The sequence below is a fragment of the Xenopus laevis genome, chromosome 5S (assembly GCF_017654675.1).
Source record: "Xenopus laevis strain J_2021 chromosome 5S, Xenopus_laevis_v10.1, whole genome shotgun sequence".
Classification (NCBI taxonomy): domain Eukaryota; kingdom Metazoa; phylum Chordata; class Amphibia; order Anura; family Pipidae; genus Xenopus; species Xenopus laevis.
The window spans coordinates 86,630,483-86,653,044 of NC_054380.1; the positions used below are offsets into that span (position 1 = coordinate 86,630,483).

The following is a 22,562-nucleotide window of genomic DNA, read 5'->3' on the forward strand; positions in this document are numbered from 1 at the left end:
TATCGTTGATACATGCGTCAGACGATGATTCCAGGCAAAGGCATAAATCCTGCCTTTAGCATAGGGGAAAATTAACCCTCACGTGGCTGGTCTTCTTGCTGGTCTTGTAGCTGTGGGCCATAGACGTACCGAGCCCAATCCGATAAGTCTACCGGAGGTAGCCCCAGACTGCGAAAAAAGTTCTCATCTTCATCAGGTTCTCTTAGTAGGTGGCTCTTCCCATTGTGCGTGGCTATTAAAGAGAATGGAAAACCCCATTTATACGGGATATTTCTATCTCGGAGCCTGCCAGTCACCTTTTTTAATAACCGTCTTTGGTTAACAGTGGAGGGTGCCAAATCCTGAAAAAGCTCGATGTTATCCTCCTCTATTTTCATGTTCTTAATGTCCCTTGCCTTTGACAAAATCTGTTCCTTGGTGGTATAGCTGTGTAAACAGCAGTGGATGTCTCTTGGCTTACCCGGCCTTCCTCTCGCCACTCTGTGGAAGCGGTCAATTGGGATATCGGTAGTTTTATCCCGGCCTAATAACTCGTTGAAAAGCTCAATAAGTAGCTGTTTGGCCTCCGCCGTTTGTACATCCTCTGGCAGCCCTCTTATGCGGATGTTATGCCGCCTGCTTCTGTTTTCGGCATCTTCCAGTCCTCTCCGCAGGAGGTAAATTTGCCTTGCATGTGCGCCATGCCCGCTCAGACTGGAGTCGACTGCTGTTTGGCGCGATTCCAAATTAAGCAGCCGCGTGGAGATGGCCGTCAGTTCTGTTTTGAGAATCTCCGTTTCGTTGTGCTGGGCTCTTTTGATATCTGTCAGTAATTGGAGGAGGTCATCTTTTGTCGGGAGGTTGGCAATCAACTCCGGTATGTTACTCACCGCTGTAACCTGGCGGCAAGGCGAGTCCTGGGTGGAAGAGGTTTCACCATCCTCCGCCATATTGGGATCTTGTGAAGACGCCTCGGGTGGTTTTTCAAAGAAATCAGCTATTTCTTTCGTCTTTTTGGAGCCGGGGTCTTTTGGATTGCAGGGGTATTAGAAGCTTTGTTTGTTTTACCCATTGTAGCCCGTATTCTCTGTTTAGCTGCTAAATCACCAGGTCCCGGTGCAGAGAGCCACGAGTATGCGTCCGCTCACCCCGACATCCGGCCTTGCTTTCACTTTCCATTCTGCACTGTTCACATTCCACCTTTCTCCTCACACTCTGTAATTGTGTAGGGCACTGTACATGGGCATTAGTTACCCCATTCTGCCACATACACGAGATTATGTGGTGATACACAACTTGCCTTAATGTTAGTGTCCACAAAATGGAGACTTCCTGCTTACTGTGATTATGTAATTTCAAGACTGAAGTAAACTACATTTAAATGATATGCAGATTGGAAGTAAAGTTTATTTTACTCAACTAACACAATAGAAAATGTTTTGGAATTATTTCTCAGGGTGACAGGTCCGCTTTAAAGGAAAACTATACTATCAAATAGGTCTCTATAAAAATGTATTGCATAAACAGCTCATATGTAAAACCCTGCTTCATGTAAAACAATTTTCCATATAATATAATAATCATATAATATATGTTTTATATATTATATATATATATATATATATATATATATATATATATATATATATATATAATGTCATTGGGTAATCCTAAAGTTTAAACTGCAGTATTTTTGGTCAGGTGATCTCTGAGGCAGCACAGAGAATCTCATAAAATGGGGGCTCAAGGGAAAAGATGTAAAAGGGCAATATTTACTTAAATATATTCCAGTTTGGCAAGGTGCTTTAATATGCCACTTAATATGATGTAAAGTGTTGTTATAGGGGCAGATTTATTAAGGGTCGAATAGTAAATTTGAATTCCAAATTTTTTTTTGGTGTCAGAATTCGCACATTCGAATTTTAATCCCATACGTGAAGTCACGTGCATGTGCCAAGTGAAGAGCCTGAATAACAACAGATTATTTGTTGTAATGGACATGCAATGGAGAACTGTTATTGCGATTTAGGGCTTTTTTTTTTTTGCACTTTTGAGATGCAGGTACAAGCCCATCTTAAAACATCAGCTAATTGATTCCATTAAATTCTGCCTGTTTATACTCATTAGAATTGCAGTTTATTGCAGTCAATTATGTTTTCATGCTGCATTATTGTGCATAGGGTTGCCACCTTTCCCCCCAGTAAAGCCTGACGGGGGCTGGCCGTGACGTGGCGAGCCATGACATGGAGGGCGGCCCGTGACCAAGGGGTGGTGCTATGATGCGGTGATTGGTCAATCGCCATCAGCAACGTAACTAGAGGCACCCAAAGTCAGTGGTGCGCGAGCTGCTGGGGGGCCTGAGGGGGGTGTGGGCCCTGGCCCAATTGCACCCCCTGCTCCCCCGGTAGTAACGCCACTGATCGCCGTGTCAATCATGGGGAATCCTGCTGGGTTTTCCAAATAGTAATAGTCCTTCAAAATACCGGACTATCCGGGTCAAAACCGGACAGGTGGCAACCCTAATTGTGCATGACGCACAAGTCACAAAATGTCATAGAATGTAATAAAAGATCCTAATATGAAAAGTCCGAACAAAAAAAAAAAACGGAACAATGCGCTACAAAATACAAATACCTCAAAAATATCAGACAAATCCTAAAGAAGAAAAAAAATACAAAATTGTGTAAAAGTCTGGATTGATTTAAAAGGGGTCCAATAAGATCAGCGCAGCTCCCATTGACTTCTACAGGAGGTTAAATAAAGCTCAAATTTTTAGAGCTTTTAAGAATTATAGGAAAACCACAAAGTTTTCAAGACTCGGGGGGAAAACTTGATTTACAAATTGGGCCGGCACATTTATAAGACAAAAAGTATACAGAATTCCATTTGGAACTCACAAAAGTGCACTTACTTCGACCACATGGAACATAAAAACATGGAGTTTTCATTGTTATCTTTCAGGACCGTTTGCTCCTTCCAACATTCTAACAATGTGTTTATTATCAATGTATAAAATTACAATTAAAAAAAAAAAGGCCTATGCCTCCACAAGCTCTGAGAAAAACTTTCAGTCATGCTCGTGAGTGGATGAGCCCTAAATATGAATTAATTGTTGATTAAGTGCCTTACTTTCTAAACAAATGATTCCATTACTTTTTTTTTTCTCTCACATGCTTCCAAATGCTAGATTATTTACACGTGCTGACATACAAAAGCAATTTATCGCCCTCCTACCGGAAGTTGCGCGCAGGCTTTCGGGAAATATAGTTCATAGCCCTATTGAATTCTGGGAGATGTAGTTTCGTCTGTCAAGAAAAGCCCTTGACAGGTTGTTCTACGCCCGGTGGATGCCGGGTAATATGCACATTTAGAACCTGACTTAGTTCCTGGGTTTTTAAATCCTTCCCGTAATTGTGGCCAAGGTTATACGAAAGCGTTCTATGTTTACCCTCACTGGCAGTTTTACAAGGTGGTATGGTCATGGAGCTCTCAGCTGTGGACACGCTGTGCGTGGGATCCACTTGTGCTCTAAGCAGCCTCTTCTACTATTTATACCGGTGCCAGCGGGCAGCAGTAACGCGCATCCAGGTAATCATGTGACTGATTTGGCAGGCAGGGGTGGAACTGGGAAAGAATAGGCAAAATAGTTTGTTCTTATCTAAAATGTGCCTGAAACGCCCATAACATTTAATATAAAAACTCCTGTAAATATAATGTGCAAGGCTGGAATCTGTGGCATGCCACTTTAAAGATCTATTTATTTAACAAAAAATAGTCATCAAATACACACACATATCACTGTCTGATTACTAGGTACCGCAATGTGAAAAAACCCAATATTTTTTATCGTGCTGTGAATTAACTTTTGAAATACAATTCTGTTATAAACTCCGGAAGCCGCTTAAAAAAATGATATCATCACCATATTTTACTGCCTGAATTGACTTGCCCTCGTAATTTTTCACACTGTCAATGGATTATACTAAATACCAGTGTTAAATAACGTGATCAGGCTGAGGAAATAAAATCTACACACTTTAGACATTTGTCATTTATTTTATGCTGCTTTTTACATGTGTTTCCAGCATAAATAATTTAAAAGAGCACAAACTATAGGCGACTTTGTGTTCTGTTTATCAAATCTGTAGACAATATTTTAGTTACATTTCAATAACAAATTGATTCTCTCCTGTAGATCATGATTTTTATATATTTAAGGATTATGAAGCTCAAAGCCTCTGACACCTACTCAAACAACATAAGTAAATGGAGGGCACACCTAATTCCAATAATAAAGAGGCAAATATTAAATAAGAGGTGCAAAAAAACCTTGAGTCACCCCTACCGAGCGACTAAATATAACAAATACAGAAAATTAGGTCTGCACACTCAAAAGGATCTTTCGACTCAGGTGGTAAGATTTAAGATATGCTTTACTTAATAAAAAGACACAAACAATGACATCATCATCACAGCGAACAAAAAACATTTTGCATTGTCATAATATACATACCACCCTTAAGTACAGAAAAAGGCAGACAAGAGAATACAAGTGGCGGATACACCTGCCAGAATGAGAATAAGGGGTTATTCTCGAAAGTTCCTTTTGAGTGTGCAGACCTAATTTTCTGTATTTACCTACTCAAACAACATCAGCATCTATTTAGATTGAAATCTTTTTGTCACTCCACTAAAGCTAACTATACACGTAGCAATAAAATAGTTTTATATGGTTTTCAGTATTATTATGGCGGCCTGCTGATGATCCAGACTGATATGCACGTATGGGGTAGGGATAATAAATCTGATGGACTGACCATATTTGCACAGTGCATTAGCAAATAGGAACCAAAGAAGAGACGCAGTTTCAGTGATTCAGACTGTCAGCCTTCACAACAAGAAACGTGGTTACCCTGTATTTACACCAAAAATCTTAAAGGTTTTTCATATTTTGATAAATCTGCCTTTATAAGGGTCATATTTAGTCTTCTTAATTGATTTTTACACACATAACAAAAACATTTATTACATCCCGGCCATGAAAAGGTGTGTTCAGGAAACTTTTTTTAGCACATCAATATTTTTACACCCATAAAAGTGTTTGTCTGTTCAAAGGTCACCTAAACTTATACTCCTAGTGGGGATATTGTTTACATCATTTTTTTTGTAAATGTTTTTCATACAGTATACATTTACTTGACCTGATGAAAGCCTTGAGATAGACCGCAATTATGCTTGTTCTAACCTGGAGAAAATGTACACGGGATATGAAAATAATTAAAACAGGTCACTGACTTTTTTTTTTTTTCGTTTTTCAAAGGACCATGCTATCTATACTACTTTTTGTAGTCCATGTATTTTGCTTTCTTGTAAACGATGAAGTCGATTTTTATTCTGTTGCAAGTAGGATATTACAAAAATCACTTTGGTGGCATGGCCTGGGTATTATATTTTTCATAACAGTAACCTTTATGGGCACTGGAAAACTTGTACTGGGTTGCTTAATAAAATCTACATACTTTATTGTAAGCAGGGAACCTGTGTCAGTCTGCACTGGCTTCTTAGCATCATGCATTTAAATGATTTAGAATTATATTTAATTGCATATAAAATTCAAGAAGGATATATGGAAGCAGGGCCATCATTAGAAATCACGGGGCCCGTACAACAAAATTTCCAGGGCTCCGCCCACCCCGACACCCAAGCCCCACCCCAGATCCCGCCCACTCCACACTACAGTTAAAAGACTAAAAAAAGCTATTGATGGTCAGGCCCCCTTATAAGTTAAAAAAAACAGTGGTGCCAGGGCCCCCCATAAATTTTTTTTACATTGGTGGTAATTGATGGCCTGGGCCCCCCCCCCACAAGTTATAAAAAGTCATTGGTGATCAGGGGCCCCCCTGCAAGTGAAAAAAAAAAAATTGGCCAGATCCCCCCCAAATTTTTTAAAAAATTGCCAGGGTTTTGTGTCTAAGGGGGGCCCGGCCATGCTTCACTTACTTGATTAGCCGGGGCCCCCTGCTTTCAGCGTGCTGCACAGCAGCTCTGTCAACTGTCAGCTTTTCATCTATTAAGATTTCCTGTACCCTCGTGGTCCTTTAAGAATAAGTCCCGGTAAAGCTGTACAGGGATTGGATAAGGGGATCCAAACCCAATGCAGATTTACCGGGACTTTTTCTTAAAGGACCACGATGGTACAGGAAATCTTAATAGATGGAAAGCTTCCGTGTGCAGCACGCTGAAAGCAGGGGGCCCGGCTAATCAAGTAAGTGAAGCATGGCCGGGCCCCCCCCCCAGACACCAAACCCTACGGGCCCGGGACAACTGTCTCCCCTGTGACCCCCTGATGGCGGCCCTGTATAGAAGTCTTGGTATGTTAACCAGATTTCAGCTTTATTGTCTCAACATATACATAGCACAAGGGCACCACTCTGGGCTGATACACAATTGTTGCCGCATATTTCCATCCTGTAATCATCTTCCTTCCCTGTATCTACATTGCCAAAATGGCCACCACCCCTTACTTCCTGTTGGGGTTATCCTCTACTAAAAAACTTTATTACATTTAAACAATCAAAACAAATCATATTACACCACCGAGTCCGACCCAGATCCGCAACCTTCTGCTGCCTGCACGGCCCATGCTCACCTCTGATCTAACCCTCCTCCACTGCTTATCAAGCCAGAGAGGGGTTGTGGCTGGGGCAGGGAGGCCTGGAGGAGGAGTGGAAGCACTATGTCAGAAGCCCCAGTGGGCCTCAGGCCTTCAGTCTGACGCTGAGTATAGTATTGTGTCCATGCTGTGACTGTGTTTTCCAATCAGTGTTGTTCTACTGTACACAGTTTATATGAGTGTATGGAGGGTTCAGTGCGAGTTTGTGTATGTATGGGCACTAGGTTTCATTTGGAGGGGTTGAACGTGATGGACTTTGGTCTTTATTCAACCCAACTTAACTATGTAACTATGTAAGATGATGAAGAATGATGCCTTACATGTACCATAGTGCTCGTTGCAATTCAATATGCATCTATTTAATTCATAACATCTCTTACTCTTTCAGTCTGCTCAAAGGTTGCAATTTGACAGTGACCTGAAAAAACTGCTAGAGCACTCAGAGAGTCGAGAGCTTGGCTATGTGGTATTGGAAGGTAAGTTGTAGTAACAGACTGTTTAGAAAGCACCAACTCATAAAAATATGCAGTCAAAATAATCAGAAACAAGCCAAAACATATTAATTGGTATGAGTTTTTACACCATGAAATAGGATTGATTATCATACCAATAGGACTGCATATCATTCCAATGGGTCACAGTGATTGTTAGGTATATACCTTTGTACTTCAGTTTTTTATGCTTACTGAGAGTTCATTGCACTTCTAATTACTGTTGGAAAATGTATATATTTGTTTTATAAGGGACTTGATAGTGAGCTTTTGTTTTAGATCACGTAAATATACACTGATAATGCAGATAACACAAATAGAAGGAGTTAAAGTTTAATATATTCATCACCTAGCAACAGGGCAAGATTCTGTTCTCACTATTCTGAACGTAGATCATGTTACACTACCAGTGCGTCTACAAGGTGCATGGAATAAAGTCCAATTTGTCATATACTATAGTTTGGGAAATATATAAAGAAAGTTAATATGTATTTTGTAATATGTGTATTTCAAATCCAAAATGAAAGGATCAGGCAGTTCTAAAACACAGTGTTCTTGAAAATCTTAGTACCCAATTTGGTGAGATAAACTGTAATAGATTTCCTGCACAAAGCAAGTGGTGCATCATGTGCCATCAGTATAGTGACAACACAGTCCTACACAGTTGGAAGATTGTACAGGTATGGGATGTTATCTAGATACTTGTTATTCAGAAAGCTTATCATTACAGGAAGGTCATCTCCAATAGACTCCATTTTAATTTAAGGAGGCATTTTGTGTAAAAAATAAGAATGTACCAGTGCATTATACTCATTTAGATATAGAAGAATTTAGCTTCAAAAAGTAGTGTTTCCGGCGGATTTATTGTATATTTCTGCAAAAACCCTACTAGTCGCTTCCTTCTCTTCCACTTCCTGCTTCCTGAATTCCCAGGCTGTGCAGGGGAACCGGCGGCTCTCCGCTCACTGTACTGTACTACAGGAACTAATCAGCAGCTAGCAGGACCTGATGGGGAACTGAAGACTATCTTTGCTTGTGTGACTGCAGGGCTGTGATTGGCTGTCCCCCTCCTACTGTGCTTCTGGCAGGGACCATAAGGACACGCCCACCCAACAGTACATGATATCTTCATTACTTTAAAACACTTTCATTTTTTGGTGTTACTGTTCCTTTAAGCCATGGAGATCCAAATTATTAAAAGGTCCCTTATATAGTGATAATTTTATTGGTGAGGTTATATAAATCTGCAGAGGGTGCATTGTCTTCTGAGAAGTGGTCACAAAACGCATTGCTCTCTCCTGCCATCGGGTTGCAATTTTTAAAGGATCAATAAAGTTCTGTTGATTTTTTCGGTGCAACAATCTGGGTGTGCAGTTTCTAAGTCTTGGATAACCCTTATTCAGAAAACCCCAGATCCCAATCATTATGGATAATTGGTCCCATTCCTGTACTACTTAGGACTTTCTACTTCTAAATATACACTGTTGCAGATATTAACCCTTTGCCTGCCAAGCACGTACGGCGTACGTGCTGGCAGGCAAATGCTCAGGCTGCCAAGAACGTACATTGTACGTTCTTTAGCAGCTGAGCGCTCTCTCTGCTTCGGCGGCTTTTGCCGCCTCCGCAGAGAGTGGGGAGAGAAGACAGCCCCCTAGGCAACGAGGCTGGGGGGCTGTCAAGTCGGATCTGCGACTCGATTGTCGCAGATCCGACTTCAAAGTAGCAGACGCATCGCATGGAGCGTCTGCTACTACACTCACCTTCTTCCTGCCTGCAGAGCCGCCCACGCACTTCCTGCTGCGCAGCAACTCTGCAGACACGCTGCCAGGACTCCTCCAAAGAAGACAGCGATTCTCCTGCTCCAAAAACGGTAAGTGCACGTTTTTTTACACACTTACCTGCACCTACACATACTTACAGTACATTTATGCATTTTAGTAAAGATTGGAATTTTTTTAAATTTTTTTTTTAATTTTAGCACACTTGGTCCCTTTTGTACAGTTATTTACACTTATTTACACTTATTTACATGTATTTGCACACTCAGATAACTTTTATTAGTGCACAAATATGTATACACAAACAGGTGTTTTTTTTTTTTTTTACGAATTCATTATACTGTTATCTTTTGTTTTTTTTGCCTAAAAACGTGTTATTTTGGCAGCGTGACTATTGGATAATCGATTTCGGCCACTAATTACGCTGTCAGAACAATTATTTTGTTATTTCATTGATTTACGCTATTTTTGTGGTTTTATTGCAATTTTATCCCTGCATTATTGTTCCCTATGTATCTTTAGTATCGTTTTGCTGTTTGGTGCTTTGGTATAGAAAGATAGATTTTACTTAGTTTGATCCGCCAAAATATGTGCTTTCCAAAAATATATGGGTTTCTGGGGGTCTTTTTACAGTTTGGGGGTCTTACGGCACATAACGTACAGTTAGGGTTCTCTTTTCTGCAGCTTAGTTGGCTAGCGTGAAAATTCATAGTTACGTTTTTCATTTGGGGTCCATACACAACACATACTTTGGTAAATCTATACATATTGGGCATCAAACTATTTATTAGACCTCTGACGTCCATATTTAGAGAGATTTTTCTTTGTACGTAAAACATTGTGTCCGATAAATGCGGCAAACTGCAACATTTTTAGGCGATTTTCAGAAATGTTGTAAAAACCTATATGTTTAGAAAAGCTTTGCAGTTTGGTAGTTTCGTGTAGAAAGACGTCGTTATCTTTGTTGGAATCGGCAGAATGTGTACTTTCCAAAAATGTATGGTTTTGGGGGGTCATTGCTGTTAGGAGGGTCTTGAGGCAAATAATATGAAGTCAAGGGTCTATGTTCACAGAAGGCGAATGGGCAGCGGAGAAAACTCATATTCACTATTTTTATTTGGGGTCCGCACATGCCAGCTGCCTTGGTATATCTATGCATATTGGGCATCAAACTGTTCAGTAGACCCTTGGCATCAATATTTATGGTGTTTTACAATTGTATGTAAGAAATTGGGTGAGATAAATGCGGCCAATTGCAATATTTTTAGGCGATTTTCAGAAATGTAAAAACAGTTGCTTTTATCGCCAAATTTAGGAAAGGCTTGCGACTTGGTACTTTGGAGTACAAAGACATGCATACCCAATTTGGATTCGCAGGAATGTGTACTTTCCAAAAATATATGGTTTTATGGGGTGAACGCACTTTTTTCTACCTTTGCCCCCCCCAAAACAATGTAAATGTGTTGATTTTGCAGTACCTGAAATGACAGACCATATGGGGGTCTTTGTTTTGGGGCCCCTATACGCCACGTGCTTGGGTACACCTATACATATTGGGCATCAAACTGTTCAGAGGACCCCAGGCTTTCATATTTGGGGTGATTTGTCTTGATACCTAAAAGTATGTGGGTAATACAATGCTGCAGGGTCGAAATTTTGAAGTCATTTTTGGAAATGTCCCCAAAATCACCAAATTTAGGAATGGTTTGCGGCTTGGTACTTTGGAGTACAAAGACATGCATACCCAATTTAGATCCGTGGGAATGTGTACTTTCCGAAAATATATGGTTTTCTGGGGTGAACTTACTTTTTTCTACATTTTCCCCCCTCAAAACAATGTAAATGTGTTGATTTTGCAGTACCTGAAATGACAGACCATATGGGGGTCTTCGTTTTGGGGCCCCTATACGCCACGTGTTTGGGTACACCTATACATATTGGGCATCAAACTGTTCAGAGGACCCCAGGCTTTCATATTTGGGGTGATTTGTCTTGATACCTAAAAGTATGTGGGTAATACGATGCTGCAGGGTCGAAATTTTGAAGTCATTTTTGGAAATGTCCCCAAAATCACCAAATTTAGGAATGGTTTGCGGCTTGGTACTTTGGAGTACAAAGACATGCATACCCAATTTAGATCCGTGGGAATGTGTACTTTCCGAAAATATATGGTTTTCTGGGGTGAACTTACTTTTTTCTACATTTGCCCCCCTCAAAACAATGTAAATGTGTTGATTTTGCAGTACCTGAAATGACAGACCATATGGGGGTCTTCGTTTTGGGGCCCCTATACGCCACGTGCTTGGGTACACCTATACATATTGGGCATCAAACTGTTCAGAGGACCCCAGGCTTTCATATTTGGGGTGATTTGTCTTGATACCTAAAAGTATGTGGGTAATACGATGCTGCAGGGTCGAAATTTTGAAGTCATTTTTGGAAATGTCCCCAAAATCACCAAATTTAGGAATGGTTTGCGGCTTGGTACTTTGTAGTAGAAAGACATGCATACCCAATTTAGATTCGTGGGAATGTGTACTTTCCGAAAATATATGGTTTTCTGGGGTGAACTTACTTTTTGCTACCTTTGCCCCCCCCAAAACGATGTAAATGTGTTGATTTTGCAGTACCTGAAATGACAGAACATACAAGGGGGGGTCTTCCTTTTAGGGCCCCTATATGCCACGTGCTTGGGTACACCTATACATATTGGGCATCAAACTGTTCAGAGGACCCTAGGCTTTCATATTTGGGATGATTTCTCTTGATACCTAAAAGTATGTGGGTAATACGATGCTGCAGAGTAGATATTTTGAGGTGATTTTTGGAAATGTCACCTAAATCACCAAATTTAGGAATGATTTGCGGCTTGGTACTTTGGCGTAGAAAGACATGCATACCCAATTTGGATTCGTTGGAATGTGTACTTTCCGAAAATATATGGTTTTCTGGGGTGAACTTACTGTTTTCTACTTTTGCCCCCCCCAAATCGATGTAAATGTGTTGATTTTGCAGTACCTGAAATGACAGACTATATGGGGGTCTTCATTTTAGGGCCCCTATATGCCACATGCTTGGGTACACCTATACATATTGGGCATCAAACTGTTCAGAGGACCCTAGGCTTTCATATTTGGGGTGATTTGTCTTGATACCTAAAAGTATGTGTGTAATACGATGCTGCAGGGTAGATATTTTGAGGTGATTTTTGGAAATGTCACCTAAATCACCAAATTTAGGAATGATTTGCGGCTTGGTACTTTGGCGTAGAAAGACATGCATACCCAATTTGGATTCGTTGGAATGTGTACTTTCCGAAAATATATGGTTTTCTGGGGTGAACTTACTGTTTTCTACTTTTGCCCCCCCCAAATCGATGTAAATGTGTTGATTTTGCAGTACCTGAAATGACAGACTATATGGGGGTCTTCATTTTAGGGCCCCTATATGCCACATGCTTGGGTGCACCTATACATATTGGGCATCAAACTGTTCAGAGGACCCTAGGCTTTCATATTTGGGGTGATTTGTCTTGATACCTAAAAGTATGTGTGTAATAAGATGCTGCAGGGTAGATATTTTGAGGTGATTTTTGGAAATGTCACCTAAATCACCAAATTTAGGAATGATTTGCGGCTTGGTACTTTGGCGTAGAAAGACATGCATACCCAATTTGGATTCGTTGGAATGTGTACTTTCCGAAAATATATGGTTTTCTGGGGTGAACTTACTGTTTTCTACTTTTGCCCCCCCCAAATCGATGTAAATGTGTTGATTTTGCAGTACCTGAAATGACAGACTATATGGGGGTCTTCCTTTTGGGGCCCCTGTATGCCACGTGCTTGGGTACACCTATACATATCGGGCATCAAACTGTTCAGAGGACCCTAGGCTTTCATATTTGGGGTGATTTGTCTTGATACCTAAAAGTATGTGGGTAATACGATGCTGCAGGGTAGATATTTTGAGGTGATTTTTGGAAATGTCACCTAAAGCACCAAATTTAGGAATGGTTTGCGGCTTGGTACTTTGGCGTAGAAAGACATGCATACCCAATTTGGATTCGTTGGAATGTGTACTTTCCGAAAATATATGGTTTTCTGGGGTGAACTTACTGTTTTCTACTTTTGCCCCCCCCCTAACGATGTAAATGTGTTGATTTTGCAGTACCTGAAATGACAGACTATATGGGGGTCTTCCTTTTGGGGCCCCTGTATGCCACGTGCTTGGGTACACCTATACATATTGGGCATCAAACTGTTCAGAGGACCCTAGGCTTTCATATTTGGGGTGATTTCTCTTGATACCTAAAAGTATGTGGGTAATACGATGCTGCAGGGTAGATATTTTGAGGTGATTTTTGGAAATGTCACCAAAATCACCAAATTTAGGAATGATTTGCGGCTTGGTACTTTGGCGTAGAAAGACATGCATACCCAATTTGAATTCGTGGGAATGTGTACTTTCCGAAAATATATGGTTTTCTGGGGTGAACTTACTGTTTTCTACTTTTGCCCCCCCAAAACAATGTAAATGTGTTGATTTTGCAGTACCTGAAATGTCAGACTATATGGGGGTCTTCCTTTTAGGGCCCCTATATGCCACATGCTTGGGTACACCTATACATATTGGGCATCAAACTGTTCAGAGGACCCCAGGCTTTCATATTTGGGGTGATTTGTCTTGATACCTAAAAGTATGTGGGTAATACGATGCTGCAGGGTCGAAATTTTGAAGTCATTTTTGGAAATGTCCCCAAAATCACCAAATTTAGGAATGGTTTGCGGCTTGGTACTTTGGAGTACAAAGACATGCATACCCAATTTAGATCCGTGGGAATGTGTACTTTCCGAAAATATATGGTTTTCTGGGGTGAACTTACTTTTTTCTACATTTGCCCCCCTCAAAACAATGTAAATGTGTTGATTTTGCAGTACCTGAAATGACAGACCATATGGGGGTCTTCGTTTTGGGGCCCCTATACGCCACGTGCTTGGGTACACCTATACATATTGGGCATCAAACTGTTCAGAGGACCCCAGGCTTTCATATTTGGGGTGATTTGTCTTGATACCTAAAAGTATGTGGGTAATACGATGCTGCAGGGTCGAAATTTTGAAGTCATTTTTGGAAATGTCCCCAAAATCACCAAATTTAGGAATGATTTGCGGCTTGGTACTTTGGCGTAGAAAGACATGCATACCCAATTTAGATTCAGGGGAATGTGTACTTTCCGAAAATATATGGTTTTCTGGGGTGAACGTACTGTTTTCTACCTTTGCCGCCCCCCAAAACGATGTAAATGTGTTGATTTTGCAGTATCTGAAATTACAGAACAAACGGGGGGTCTTCCTTTTGGGGCCTCCTATGCCACGTGCTTGGGTACATCTATTCATATTGGGCATCAAACTGTTCAGTGGACCCAGGATTTTATATTTGGGGTGTTTTACATTGATACCTAATGATGTGTGGGAGATATGTTGCTGTAGAGTGGAAGCTTTGAGGTCATTTTTCAAAAAATTCACCAATTTCTATAAAACACTATAACTTTAGGAAACAATTGCAACTTGGTGGTTTGGAGTACAAAGATATTTCTACCCATTTTTGATTCACCAGAATCTGTTCTTTCTAGTAATGGGTAGTTTTCTTGGGTAAACCTACTGTTAGTGGAATGTTTGGCCTTGAAATCAAAAGTATGCCGTTTGGGGAGTGTTGCTTTGGAAATTTGGTTGTGTACTGCTTGTAGATTTTGAGCTATACAAGTGAGAAATCTCCATAAAACTATATATATTTGGTATTGTCGCGTTCAGGAGACATAGACCTTTCTAAATCAGCTGTGTTCTCGTACGTAAAATGAATGATGTTTCTGATATATGTGATTGTTCTTCGTGCAACATGATTTTTTTCATTTTATTTGACACTTAGAATCCAATATTTTTTTAGAGAAGTAGAATTACACCAAAATTCTTGCATATTGTGAAAGTTCAGGTTGTCCTGAAAAAAACAATATATTGTTTTCCTGGGTTAACTAAAAGACCACCCCAGGAAAGGCCCTTAAAGTGAAAGAGTGCAAAATATCTAAAAACTGCTTGGCAGTAGATGTTCGCATCTAGGACAAAACGGCTGGCAGGGAAAGGGTTAATATAAGTGACTTAAATACTATCTTTCTATAAGGGAAGAAGTATACATTTTAGCCCAGATATATTGAGTAGATTCATGCCTAAAACTAAGTTTATCATTATTATATAAAATAACTGAGCTGTTAGTACAACGTAACTTTAAAAGGACAACAAAAACCAGCCACTTCTCTGATGCGCTGAATCCAGGATTTGCTTTGGGTATAGATTCTAGAATTTTTGCAGTAATCAGCCAAATCCTTATTGTTCAACCAATTAAAGTGCAAGACAGCTGAATACTTAAATTTTCCTTTACAGATTATACAATTTTTAGATTTTCTTTTACATTTTCTTTCAATTTGTAATATGGAGATTTGGATTTTGTATCTGGTTGAGCTTTCTGACAAACATCCAAAAATTATGGATTCATTTCATCCCTACTTTAGTCACTTGATGTGACTAACCTACTCAGAGTTGTCACGGACTCCTATAGCTTTAATCATTCAAGGACGAGCATTTGTGACCAACTGGATGATGAGCCCCAAAAAGTTGACTAGTTTACTGGGTTGTGTCAGGAGCGCCTGTTGGTGCTCCTGTCTCTGGCGGCGCACATCCAAGATGGTGGCACCCATGAACCATGTGGGCTGACGCGGCGTGATGACATAGCGCTCCTGGTGTGAAAATTTAAAATAAAAGGACTTCCAGGTCACAGCTTCAATGCCCGATTATAGGAATTTCTGGGTGTTCCTAAATTGTTCCCGATTGCCTTTCTGAACTTTGACTCTTGCCTGAACCTGTTTCCACTATCCCTTTCTGCCTGCCTATTGAACTACTGCCTGGAATTGACTACAATTACTCCTGATACCTTTTTGATTACTGCAAACTTGAACTTTGTCTTGAAGCTTCCTCCTTGGTCTGGACTTCTCTGCTAGGAGCCGATAGGCCCCTGACAGCTTGGCCGGATCATACAAATTGGTTTCTCGTCAGTAATGGTGATAATTCTGAAAAAACAATTCAGTCTTTCTTGCTAGTCATTTGCTGACCATATTCTCCTGATATTAACACATGAGGCACCTTTATATTTAGCAATTTGGGAGACTCCTTATTAAGCCTAAGGGCTCTTACACATGAGCGTTTTTACCTGCGCTCCCCTGCGTTCCGTTTTTCGGGGGTTCAGCCGCAGGGGAGCGCAGGAATAGACGCATTTAATTATTTCAAATGGGGCTGTACTGACACAGGCGCATGTAGGCGCCGAACGCAGGTTGAGACGCAACATGCTGCATTTTTCCTGCGTTCGGCGCCTACATGCGCCTGTGTGAGTACAGCCCCATTTGAAATAATTAAATGTGTCTATTCCTGCGCTCCCCTGCGGCTGAACGCTGAAAAACGGAACGCAGGGGAGCGCAGGTAAAAACGCTCATGTGTAAGAGCCCTTAAGCTGTCCACAAAAATATTTTTGTACAACTCATTCATTTCCAAATGAAGAATTAGCTTAGTGCTTCATGAGTGGGCTTCCTAACTAGCAAATGTTAAGTGTTGACTAATATGGTACACCTGGCCAACCTATGGTGTTGCAGATTTGTACACTATCTAACTGGCTGGCCTGCAGTAGAGTTGGATGGATATCCCCATAATAGACCAAATGAGGAGCTGTATCTCTGAATAACAGATGAACTGAACAGGCTTTTCAAATGTTTATAATCTTTGACATGTTGTATTGTGTCTTTATTTCTTAGGTAAAGTGCAAGCAGTTAATGAAGCTCTAAAAAGCCATTTCAAGCCACATCTTCAGGCTGTAATACAAAGGTACCAGATGACTGAACACCGCTTGTTGTGGAACAGCTTAACAAGGAGCTGGTGAGACATAAGCAAAAATTGTATTGATGCAGCCTTCATGACATTGTTTATTGTTATCTTATGTTTTCTAGCAGGGATAAGTATAAGTTGATTTCTAAACAGAGTGAATTTGTCGTTTCTGGAGTAGCTTGAATTGTGTGTGCATTAAATAATATGGAACCTGCTTGTGATTTGTACTTTAGGATAATGTTATCATATTGTATCTGTAGGAAGTTCGGTAAAGGCATTCTGCCATGGGAAAACATGTTTTTTACATGTTCAACCCTGCACTGAAATTTGTTTTTCAAAAGAGCAAACAGATTTGTTTACACTTACTTTTGAAATTGGCTGTTGGGTTAGCCATGTTCTACATTTCCATGTGTTCTCAGCCATGTTACCTGTGCTCGGAACTTTAGACACTCTTTAGGGTTATGGCCAATGGGGAGAATTCTCACATCTGCGGGCAACAAATCTTATAAAAATGCTCAAAGGCAGCTTTGAACACCTTCTGAAGAACAAATCAGTGCGTTGGTTTTACCATCTGGAATTTCAGTTGTTGCTGGTAGAGATGCATTTTCAGGGGATTTGTCGCCATCAGTCATGCATTTTTATTGTGAGTGACAAATCTCCCGTCAGCCATGGCCCGTACAGTTGCACTGCAAGTTGGAGTGATACCCCTTCCCTTTTTCCCAGCAGCTAATGGGAAGGTAACCAGATATTTGCCCCCTGACAACTGCATTGCTAAAATGCTCCCATGCCCCACCAACTGGTAGATTTGAGAATAACACACAATAAGATAATTTTAAAAGCAGTTCTGTTGAGAAGTGCTTGCTCTTTCTGAAAGCAGAGGATCAGGCACAGTGACCTGAGATAGCTGCCTAGCCTAAACACCATTATCACAGCTAAAAAAATTAATTTTAAAATGTTTAATTAATTACTTGCAATGTACGCAGTGTAATTTAGTAATAAAAACTTCATCTTAAAAATCTTGAAGGATAAAGCCCCAACTTAGCAGAGACTGTTTTAGACGCTGCGCCAAACAGGCACAGTGTTAAATATTTGGTGGAATTGCCAACGCTTTTGGTTTTGGTTTTGGTCACGAATCTATATATTCAGTTACACGTATTAACCTCAAGAAATATCCTCAAAACACTTTATTGAATACAAAGATAAGTAATATTAATAATCACACAAGATCATTGATAACCATTATTTTTCTGGCGGCCAAAATCACAATTGCAAAGTTTTGGAAATACCCTTTATTCCAATTTCCCATTTCAAAGACAAAATGAACTGGGTCGTGATCTATGTAAAATTGACAACCAAGTGAAATTTAGGAAAATCTGGGACCTGTGTTATACTAAAGCTGGCCATACACGGCCATACACAGGGAGATACACTAGTTTGGAGATGTCGCCAAACGAGCGGATCTCTCCCCGATATGCCCACATTGAGGTGGGCGATATTGGGCTGACCTGATCGTGGGTGGATCGCGGGACCGCATCAACAGACAGGTGCGGCCATGATCCGACGGGATTTTTTACCCTGCCCAATCGACAGCTGGCCGACTTTAGGCCAGATATCGATCGGGGAAGCCCATCGGAGGGCCCCACACACTGGCCAATAAACTGCCGATTCGGTTTGTTGGCACCTTTCATCAGCCCGTGTATGGGGGCCTTAACTCATTCCCCACTGCTGGCACTCCTTCTATTCTCTCGTTCTAGACTTGCCTTCGGCATAAACAATAACGCTATCTCCAGAATTACCAGAGCTTTAAAGGTTATTAAAGCGGTGGTTCACCTTTAAGGTAACTTTTATTATGTTATAGAATGGTCAATTCTAATCAACTTTTCAATTGGTTTTCATTATTTTTTCTTTTATAGTTTTATAGTTAGTTGCCTTTTTCTTCTGACTCTTTGCAGCTTTCAAATGGGCGTCGCTGACTCCCTTCTAAAAAAACAAATGCTCCGTAAGGTTACAAATTTATTGTAATTGTTACTTTTTATTACTGATCCTTCTATTCAGGCCCTCTCCTATTCATATTCCAGTCTCTTATTCAAATCAATGCATGGTTGCTAGGGTAATTTGGACCCTAGTTACCAGATTGCTTAAGATGCAAATTGAAGAGCTGCTGAATAAAAAGCTAAATAACACAAAAACCTTCAATAATAAAAAATGAAAACAAATTGCAAATTGTCTCATACTAAAAGTTATCTCAAAGGTGAACAACCCCTTTAAATAGTTGCATCCTTCTGCAGCTGAAAGCCTTTAAGTAGACTTTCATTTAAATAATGGACCTTGCTATTCGGTAAACTGTTGCAGTTACTTTTATTTACTATCTCTCTTTCCATCTTTGGCCCCCATATCTAGTTGAACACGGGCCAGCTTTCCCCTTCTCTTCTTTTTTCCCCTCCTCCTTTATATACTTCAGATGAGCATTATGTGATTGTTCTTATCTTGGTGTAAATGCCAAGAAAAATCATTGAAAAGAAAAATCATGTCAAAATCCCTTTAACACAGTAACTGCCATGGTAGAGTTATTTCTTTTGTTACTGTTTTCTAGAAAATCATTGAATAATCGTTCAATTTTTGAAATTAAAATAATTAGCTGGAGTCTAGTGCACACGCACTTTTTGCATTATGTGATGTTCTGTAAAAATTTGGGTTATGTCACTATCTGCCAATATTTCTGTCATCCTACAGGAGTGAGGGTAAGCACATAATTCACAAACAAGTGGATGCCATTCCTTTTCTGCTGAGCCAACTGGAGGGTGTCGGGGATTCTGTTCTTGTATCAAATCCGCTAAATGCTTCTGGATTATGTCTGGAAACTGTTCATGAAGAGTTTCACATCCCATCTCCTGGATTTGGGGAAGTGTTCAGACACTACTTGAGCGGGGAAAAACCCACAGGTCTGCTGGAGACTGAAGAAATACTTCCTGTGGGAACTGTAATAACAGGAATAGGACGGCTTGTGCTAGACCCTCAGGGGGTGTTGACATTACATCCACCCCAGGATGGATCCGAATACTTCCTGTCCCTTGATGGATATGAGGGTGTCTTAGAACAACAGGAATCAATAGCTGGTTTTTGGAAGAAAGCAGCAATTTTCTGTGGTGTTCTGGGGGTTTCCTTCCTCTTTATCACTCTGTATAGAGCTTACCGTAGGTACAACAAAAAACATGAAACACAGGAAAGTTGGAGTGAAACACACAGGGAGGAGCCGTCCCTTATAGATGAGACTGGATCCTCTGAGAGAATGTGTGTGGTCTGCATTTCTCAGCCACGGGAATGTGTTATTCTGCCATGTGGGCATGTATGTTGTTGCTTCCAGTGCTACCAGGCTTTGCCCACACCCTCATGCCCTATGTGTAGGGGCTACATAAACAGAGTGGTGCCTCTTTATCAGGCCTGATTCCTCTTTTTGCTACTGTGTGCTAGGATTTACTCTCTGAACAGTGGCCACTAACCCTGTCCTACAAGATAACATTTTTGTGTGACTATTATTTAGTGGACTATGTAGATGACATTTTTTTGCTTGCTTAAGGGCAATTGTGCAAATGAGACCCAGTGATTATATTTTATAAATGTTTGTTTGCCACTGTATCCCCTAGACCAGTGATTCCCAACCAGTAGCTCGTGAGCAACATGTTGCTCTCCAACCCCTTGGATGTTGCTCCCAGTGGCCTCAAAGCAGGTGATTATTTTTGAATTCCAGGCTTGACAATTTGGTCTTGGTTTCATAAAAACCAGGTGCACTGCCAAACAGAGACTCAATGTAGGTTGACAATCCACATAGGGGCTACCAAATGGCCAATCAAAGCACTTATTTGGCACCCCAAGAACATTTTTCATGCTAGTGTTGCTCCCCAACTCCTTTTACTTCTGAATGTTGCTCACAGCTTCGAGAGGTTGGGGATCCCTGCCCTAGACCAATAGAATTTAACAGATGCACTCCGATGGTTGCATTAATTGTAAAACATAATATGATGCAGTCTGTTCTATATTTTCCCATGCAATTTAAGTAAATCTGGTAAGCGTTCAGTGTGATAATAGTCTTACTGTACTGTATGCAGTATTTCATTTCTTAGAATAGCAATATATTCAGTATCTGAGAATGTTATTTTTTTACTGTAATTTTCCCTTCTGTACATATCTAACAACCTGTGTGTATATACTATATTTACAGTGAGGGTTAATTTTTTAAGTATAAAGGTATTATCAAATGGGAAATGCAGTTTAGAATAAAGCAAATATGATTGTTATGGATCATGGAGAGGGATGGGTGAAAATTTGGGAAACTGCAAAAAATTTGCCAAATTCATTGAAGCCTATGGGCGACAATTTTTTTTGATGGCAACAATTTTTTTCACCCATTGGAGTCTATGGGTGTCTTTTTTGCAGCGAAACCTGATCGAACAATTTCACTCATCACTAATCATGGATGCTCTGCTAGTGTTTGAGCCTTCTGACAATTGGCTAGTTTAACAATTTAGTTCAGAGAATGGCTGATTCGCAAGGTAAGTAATTAAGAGATAGAAAAAAAACTGCTTATTTGAACTGTAAGATTCTTCATAAACAATGATACTAGCACTACTATGGGTTACTGTAGCATTTTAATTATTTACTTGGGCATTTAGATAAGTTAGCTCTGTCATAGGACACCAGGGTAGTAACTAATAGGCCCAACTTGATGAGAGCCCTATGGGAACTGACTCATCAATAGGCCCCATGAAAGACCTGACCTGGCAGGCAAGAAATGTGGGATAGGGTATGAATGAAAGGGGTAATTTTTACCTCCGTAACCCACCAGCCATGAAGGTTGCATAATGAGAGCATAAGCCCGGAAACATCTAACCATCTGGACTTTAGGGCCCTCTGATCACATTTTATTCTGTAATTTAATAATGTATAGTAAGACTCCTGTTTGTTATAAACTAGTGTAATGTGCTGCATAACTTGCTGCTGCTGTGTAAATAAATTAAGATGACCTGGTCAAGTGCTTTGTTGCCTTCTGTTTACTGAGAGTCTATTTGTCATTCTTTACTTTTGTATAACTATTCACTCAGAATAGGTATTAAAGTGCCTTACATAAGAGAATTGGGAGAGTAGAATTTTGGTTGGACAATCCTGCAATTATGACTGTGTATAATAAAATGGACCCAGACGTCATTTTCTGCTGCAAACAGGAGCAAAGTCGGTGTAAATGCTAAGAATGTTAAAGGAGAACTTAAGCATAACTAAAGAAGTAGTTGTATATTATGTTGTATATTATGTTTTGGATGTCTGTACCAGCCCAAGGCAACCACAGCCCTTTAGCAGTAAAGATCTGTGTCTCAAAAGATGCCCCAGTAGCTCCCCATCTTCTTTTCTGCTGATTCACTGCACATTCTCTGTGCTGCTGTCACTTAAGGTGGCCATACACGGGCCGATAAAAGCTGCCGACAGACCGAGTCGGCAGCTTATTGGCCCGTGTATGGGGGCCCCCGACGGGCTTCCCCGATCGAGATCTGGCCGAAAGTCGGCCAGATCTCGATCGGATGGGGTTAAAAATCCCGTCGGATCGCGGCCGCATCTGTTCGTTGATGCGGTCCCGCGATCCGACCGCCCGCTTGCGAACGTGAAGGATCCGATCGTTGGGCCCTAGGACCCACGATCGGATCAGCCCGATATTGCTCACCTCAAGGCG

General features: G+C 40.5%; 1 protein-coding gene across 1 annotated transcript; it reads left to right on the forward strand.

The window, feature by feature from the left end:
- The first annotated feature begins 3,339 nt into the window (after positions 1-3,339).
- mul1a.S (mitochondrial E3 ubiquitin protein ligase 1a S homeolog) lies at positions 3,340-21,872 on the forward strand. Its single transcript, NM_001093934.1, is given in 5 exon segments — positions 3,340-3,567; positions 7,041-7,128; positions 16,774-16,894; positions 19,577-19,864; positions 19,867-21,872. Coding segments are annotated over 5 exon segments (663 nt in total). The 5' UTR covers positions 3,340-3,453; the 3' UTR covers positions 19,919-21,872.
- Positions 21,873-22,562: the final 690 nt, after the last annotated feature.